General features: G+C 45.2%; 1 protein-coding gene across 1 annotated transcript in view; it reads left to right on the top strand.

Annotated features, from left to right (window-relative positions):
• Positions 1-6,308, top strand: part of LOC123070161 (uncharacterized) — a 19,978-nt gene extending 13,670 nt beyond the window's left edge. The window contains exons 3-4 of the mRNA XM_044493194.1: positions 4,857-5,092; positions 5,705-6,308. Of these exons, the coding sequence (XP_044349129.1) occupies positions 4,857-5,092; positions 5,705-6,271 (803 nt within the window). The 3' untranslated portion in view covers positions 6,272-6,308. The remainder of the gene's footprint in view (positions 1-4,856; positions 5,093-5,704) is intronic.
• Positions 6,309-7,010: the final 702 nt, after the last annotated feature.

The raw sequence follows: 7,010 nt of genomic DNA, 5'->3' as shown, positions 1-7,010 counted from the left end.
GCGTTTTCTTTGCCATGTCAGCATGTATCGGTAACACAGGGGCAAGTCAGCACAAAACCTGGCCAAAACCAAGAGAATGGACAAAACTTGTCCGGTTTCAAAAGTTGAGGGTGCAAGTTGTCTGGTTTCGTAGTTGAGGGACCAAATATAGACTCTGTGCAGAGTTGAGGGACGAAAAGTATACTTTTCTCTAAAATATATCCAGGTGTGGTCAGAGAAATCATCTATGAAGATAATATAGTAGCGATGACCCCCTTTCGAGGTAAAAGGAACTGGACCCTAGACATCAGAGTGAACAAGGTCGAAAGGATGCTGACATAGTGTCGCTATGAGGATAAGGTAACTGGACCTGTTTACCAAGCCGATAACCCTGACAGTCTAAAGACACACTGCCTGAGACGGATCCAAGAAGACCACGTCGAACTAAGGATGAGAGACGAGAGCCACACAAGTGACCAAGGCGATGGTGCCACTGCTGAAAAGAGTTGGTAGACAAGGCAATAGAAGGGGAGAGACTGGCAGCAGTGGCAGCGGAGGGAAGGTGAAACCAGTCAAGCTCCCAAAGGCCCTGGGAGTCATGGGGTCGGGCCAGCACCAAGGAGGGCACCAGTATGACGGTCCAGAACGGAACAAGAGTCAAAGTCAAGAATGACACGACAACCAGAGTCAACAATCTAGCCACCAGACATGAGCTGCATGGTTTGTCGGGGAACATGAGCAACTTCAGGAACATGAAAAGATGAAGTGCTAAGAATGCCTCGACCAGTAACCGGGAGGGAGGTACCATCAACAGTAAGAACATGAGAATCAAGAGGTCGAGTAGAGGATAGAGTGGATGAATCATGAGTCATATGAAAAGATGCTCCAATATCTAGAATCCATGGAGATGCACCTGCTTGTGTAGAAGGTGATCTCTCAATGCTAGAAGAGTCTGTAGCAGAACCAGCAGAACCCGTTGATGAAGAACTAGAGGACACAAAAGTCGTGTAATCTCTTGCTCAGTCAGGGGCTCAGCTGAAGAGGTCGATGGAGATGCACCCGGAAACAAAGAGCCTGAGGCAATCAATAGGGCATGAAGTCGCGCAATCTCCTGGTCAGTGAAGGATGCAACAACACCGAATAAGGAGCGACCACCACCACCTGTGGAAGCCGCTAGAGGAGGCTGTGTAGCATGACCGCCATCGCCTGCAGAGGCCGGTGAAGGAGACGAGGGCGCATGTAGACAAGCCCCTGCTCCTAGCACGAGTACCGGAGCGGGCAAATGCGCAACCGTCGATTGCTGGCTCCTAATCCAGTGATAGCGGGAGCGTGACCTGCAGGGCTGGGGCGTGGATCGGGAGCCGCACCTGGAGCCGAGGGGGTGGATCGGGAGCTGCTCCTGAAGCCGGCGCGCGAGGCGGCCGGTTGCAGGAAACAACTGCCGAAGGTGGCCCCAATGGAGCCCCGGGAACGGCGGCCGGCGGTAGGTATCAAGCAGCCGGCGGCGCAGATCTGTAGCTGGCGGGAGGGCGTGAAGAACGCCGGCGGGACCTCATGGCTGGATCGCGACTGTGGGGAGGTAGCAGCACCACAGACTGCAATCAGGGGCCAGGACGTGAGGGTCGGCCCGACGAGATGTGGAGGCGTTGACCAGGCCTGTCGAGATGAGACAGAGGAGGCGCAGCCTGATCTGCGTGAGCGTCGGCCAGAGAGAGAAGCACAATGCCAACAATCGGTTGGATGACAGCAGCGGTGGCTGACGCAACAATTGGATAGGAAAAGCATGAGTTGCCCGTGCGAAAAAAAACTCTAGGGCTCTAATACCATGTTGGGTAATATGCAACTTCTATTCCAGTGAGCCAATAGGCCAGTATATATAGATGCACATATGCAGGAAACCCCTTATACATTGAGGTAAATACGAAAGACTACATGGCTATATAAATAGTACTCTAACAACAATCAGCTTGTAACGAGTACTCGGTGAGATGGTCATCAACTACATGCGAGGAGAGACACAAGTGGTTGATGAGCAAGGGTACCATGGGACATACGTCACACTGCTAACCTTTTTTCCGATGGTGACCATGACTTGAAACCCGTATGAGCCTCTAGAACCAAATCAACCCGTTAGACGATCCTGTCATTGATAAAAGTTATGAGTTGAGATGGTGTCTATAAGCACGGTGCAACTGCATTGTGTCAGAGGCGCTGGTACTATAGAGGTTGGTGATAAGACACATACATGAGTCGTTCGAGGCTGCAATATCATCTTCATAGTCGTTGACAACCTCACAGTGGAACAAGAGGGCAGACTTGTGTCCATGAGAAATTGCGCATCACAATTAAAGTAAAGGCATGTTGACAACGATGTGCCATCTTAGCAGGCGACCGTCGCTGAAACATCTTTTTTGACTGCGTCACGGGGATTGCTGGTCATGGCCGCATGGGTAGCAGTACAAGTTCCCTGGTTTAGAGATCGGCGATGGCTCAAACGACGAGTGTCCGGGTCCTTGAGCGGCCTATTGGCTAAGATGATGATTGCATAGGCTGGTAGTGGCATTCATACAAGATGGCGAGGCTGATGGTATCATCGTGGTCCTCTGGATGAGCCAATTCCCAATCGGTGCGGATAGTCTGACAACTAGACTTGGCCTTCATCATTCAATGTGCCTCGGTGCAGGTGATGATTGAGTTGTTCTTTGTAATCTGCGAACCTCGCGGTGAAGGGGAGATGGGCTGCCTTCATCATTCAATGTGCCTAGGTGTAGATGATCAAATTGTTCTTTGTAATCTGCCATCGTCGTGGTGAAGGAGAGACGGGTTAGTGTCCCAAGCTTGTTGCTGCGCGTGGGAGGACAAACTTGCTATTGCATATATAGTGTAGTAAAATGAAACCAAGTGTAGGCCTTTTGGTCTTGTGCTTGCGGTACCACAAGTGGGCATTGCCGGTGAGAGGCCCTTTTCTTCTCGTACTTGTACCATAGGTCGGCATCGCCAGTGAGGTGGACTGGTACAAGCCACACCTTGTCAGTCTTTGGTTTGCTGCTGCCCCTCGAAGAACAGCTCGCAACTCTCAAGTTAGGAGAGTGGATTGTCTTTCCCATCAAATTGTGGAGATCCGAGCTTAGCATTGCGGGGATTATTAGTGTGTACTAGGACTGAAAGTATGGCAATAGTTTGGAGGCTGGTATAATGGTGGTGGTTGCTAGGGGAGAGGGTGATTGTATGATGGTGGATTAGGCGGGCTAGTATATGGAAAAGCTGAGGTGATGGGGATCGGGGGTAGTGGCTCGGTATTGTGAGATTTGTGGATGGACCGGAGCATAGATTGGAGTAGTGGCGGTGGTGCGGAACGTGGTGGATTGACATGGTAGATGATACGAGCGGCGCTGTGGCCGTGGATGACGTTGTGGAGGGAGCTGTCAAGTTGTTGCCATAGGGTAATGAGCCCAACAAGCCTGGTACTTGGGTCATTGGGATAGGGGGTGTGGTGGTCAAGTCTCCAAGGTGGAGAGGCAGGTGACGATCTCGCGGAGCAACTGCTACTGCATGACCCAATCTTCTGCAATGATCTAGGCAGGTGTTGTCGCCTCTTGCTTGAGAAACACTCGCCGACGAGCCGGCCATGGAATCTGATACCAAGCTGTTATGATTCTTAGTTCGGAAGTTGATGCCATGCCTAGACGGTGGCGGTGCTCTTTGGCCGATGAGTCGCTGGCTGTCGGGTGCTGCGCAATCTGCTGTGAGGGAGATAACGGGGGTAGAGGAGACAACAAGAGATTAGGCTTCCTTTATTGATTCCTCTAACTGGCCATGGCTGCCTCTTCAAATAGAGGAAATACTAACACGAGACTTGACTTGGAACTCGACTAGGATTCAGATTCCTACCTAATATATGCTCAGTTAACTTATTCAAATACAAACGGACTTTTTCCATTAGGTTAGTGTATATGTAGTATTTTAGCTACTCCCTCCTTTCCATAATTTGGAGCGGAATGGAGGGAGTATTTATGTGATATTAATGTTGGTATTATTTGACTTGGTTTTCAACAAATGTTGGAGTTGGGGAAAATTCATTTCCATTTGTTTATAGAGTATTATATTGTATCTTAGCAATTTTTGCTCATTTTTGTTTTGAAATCACATGGATGAATAACTCTCATTAAGTAGTACTCTCTCATTTTTTATTTACTCTGCATATTAGCTTTGTCTGAAACCAAACTTTGTAAACTTTGACAGGTTTATAGAAAAAGTTATCAACATCTATGATACCACTAGATTCATCATTGAATACATCATATTTTTTGTTGTAAATGTTCATATTGTTTAATTTAAACTTCATCAAACTTTATTAAGTTTGACTTAGGACAGAGCTAATATTGTATAGAGTAAATAAGATCTTATTAATAAATGCTCTCTTTTTGGAAATCACATGAACGTGTAAACTCATGTGTTCATACCTATGCAAATATATAGATGTTAGGAAATTGTGATCTGCATATAATGAGTAGATTTGAAAAGTTCTAATAAGTAAAAGTAAGTTCTACCGTTTCTTAAACATTTTGTTATGCACAAAATGAAAATTCTACCATGTGTATGGTAGCTTCGATCTTGGTAAACCTATCCGTATATCATGGCCCCCGAAAGTTATACTTTTTCCATGTAGCATTGTCTTATTCTCCTAACTTATTTGACTAGTGTATTTATGCTGTTATGTTTTTAATTGGATTTTTTTATTAGACAATTTTTTACTCTTAAATTAGCACAAGCATGTACTTGTAAATCATCATTATACTATCCATTTCAAATAGAAACGTCATTATACTATTCATGGCAAAGATTTGTCTAATATTATGTTGTTTTTATGACCGAAGCACAATTGGAGCCAATGAGGTTATCGGACCCTGCTAATTGCTATCCTGACCAGAAAAGGTGTCGTGTGCATTTTGAATGTGACATGATGCAAATTTTCTTACTAAAATTGGCTATAGTTCCTATGAGCACAAGCTCAGTGCAATTATATGGATATATAGCAGCACGTGATTATCTGGATTTATCGCTTAATTATATTGTCAATCGTAGCAGGGACAACCCCCTTACGGTGCGACAGGTGCACATCTTTACCTGTACACAGTTATTTTAAGTTTCTTCCATTTTGCAGTGTAAGCTTAATTCCATCACATTGATAGAGTGGATGGGTTGAAATAAAATTTTTATGGCATGCTACGTACAGCCTTTTCCAATTGTAAGAGTTGGATGCAAGGCGGAATTGTATAACCCACCTTATCTCCTTAGCTCTGGATTAGTATATAGAATGAAAGTATTTATAATTGCATTCTTGGTTTGTTCTAATGGGTTTTCCTTAATTTGTGTTGTGCCTATTTAGTAACATATTAGAAGGGGATCCTTGGTGCAGTGGTAAAGCTGTTGCATTGTGACCCCAGTTCACGGGTTTTAGGCCTGGAAACAACCTCTTGCAAAAATGCGGGGAAAGGCTGCGTACAAAGGACCCAAAGTGGTCGGATCCCTCCCCGGACCCTGCGCAAGCGGGAGTTTGTGGTTAATTATCTTAACATGATTTATTGAACATTAAGTTTCATGTGCGACCGACTTATGTTTGTAGGCTAGTTTAGCTGTCATTTGTTTGAGATTCTTTGTCAATTGGCTAGAAAGAGGAGTGGTTTTAATTACGAGCTACTAGCAACTAATAATAGTTTTGCAGGGTTCCCTCATTGAGATGACTGGCCCTAAGAGGGGCATCACAATGACCAGCGCTGTTCTAGTTGAGTATGACATGAGGATCATGAAAGGAGAGCAAGAAGAAGATGATCTACAACTAATTGACGGTGCAACAGACTTCTGCGAAGTAACCACACCTTCTTGTCCATCCACGTATCGTATTAATGGCGATTGTGGTGCGGTTGACATCACATTAGCATGCGTTGTCAATGCAGTGGAGGCCACAATAGATGTTATTGTATCAGAAGTGCAGGGTGGATTCAGTTTATCTCTCAGTTCATTTGTGTTTGTCGGTGGGTCACGTCATGGAATTGAGCTTTTTTGTGATGATGTTGGCGAGTCATGTGTCTTAACAAGAAGATATGTGATGGCCGTAGAGATGGATAGTTGGATGCAGTTGAAACTCAAGGTAGGTCAGAAAGGTTCTAAATATGATGACCTGGAACGTTATTGTCGCTTCAAAGCACACATCCATGGATACGCACGTCGACAAATACAGCTTGAGCATGCCTCTATCTGGCTGAAGGTGACTTGGTCGGCTATGCCATAAAGTTGTCTTGTTTCATATTCGAATTTTTGTTTCATTATTTGATCTTGCACTGGGTACATGTCAGACTTAGCGTTGGATAGATATCTACTCCCTCCGTTCCAAAATAGATGACTCAACTTTATACTAAAAACTTTAGTACAAAGTTGGGTCATCTATTTTGGAACGGAGGGAGTACTTACTACTGATATTGTGTTGGAGCTGGGTACTGTTATGTTTCTTCCCTGTTTTAGTGAGAAGCAGATAAAGTTTTCTGCATGTACTCTAATAATGGCTTATTATCTATCCTTGGAAGGTGTAGTTGAAACATGAGGCGTTTGTTGGTTGTTGTGTGAGTTGTGCTATCTTATTCGACAAGTTTGAGCAATTTACTGAAATAAATGCAAGATAGAAAGCAGAATGACGCATTGTATGAACTGTTTCAGATTACTTGAAGTGATGTCTTGTCAACTAGGTGAGGTTCCGCCCCGTCTGCAACAGTCACCGGCAAGAAAGCATACAAGACGGAAACCACACAGGATTCTTGGTCACCGTCAAGAGAAAACGCCAAGAACAACCACAGCCGAAGAACAAAGCCAAAAACGAGGCCCAAACAACGATCAGCCGATGAAAAACGAGGCCCAAACCACGGTCTGCCGATGAACTTGGTCTCCAAAGGAGTAGGGATAAGTGGATGAGCGAAACTCTATCTCAATGTTGAGCTATCACAATGCTAACCCTAAAACGTTGGGGAAGGAGTATG

This window comes from Triticum aestivum, chromosome 3B, assembly GCF_018294505.1.
Source record: "Triticum aestivum cultivar Chinese Spring chromosome 3B, IWGSC CS RefSeq v2.1, whole genome shotgun sequence".
Lineage (NCBI taxonomy): Eukaryota > Viridiplantae > Streptophyta > Magnoliopsida > Poales > Poaceae > Triticum > Triticum aestivum.
This window is presented reverse-complemented; position numbering and strand designations above follow the sequence as displayed.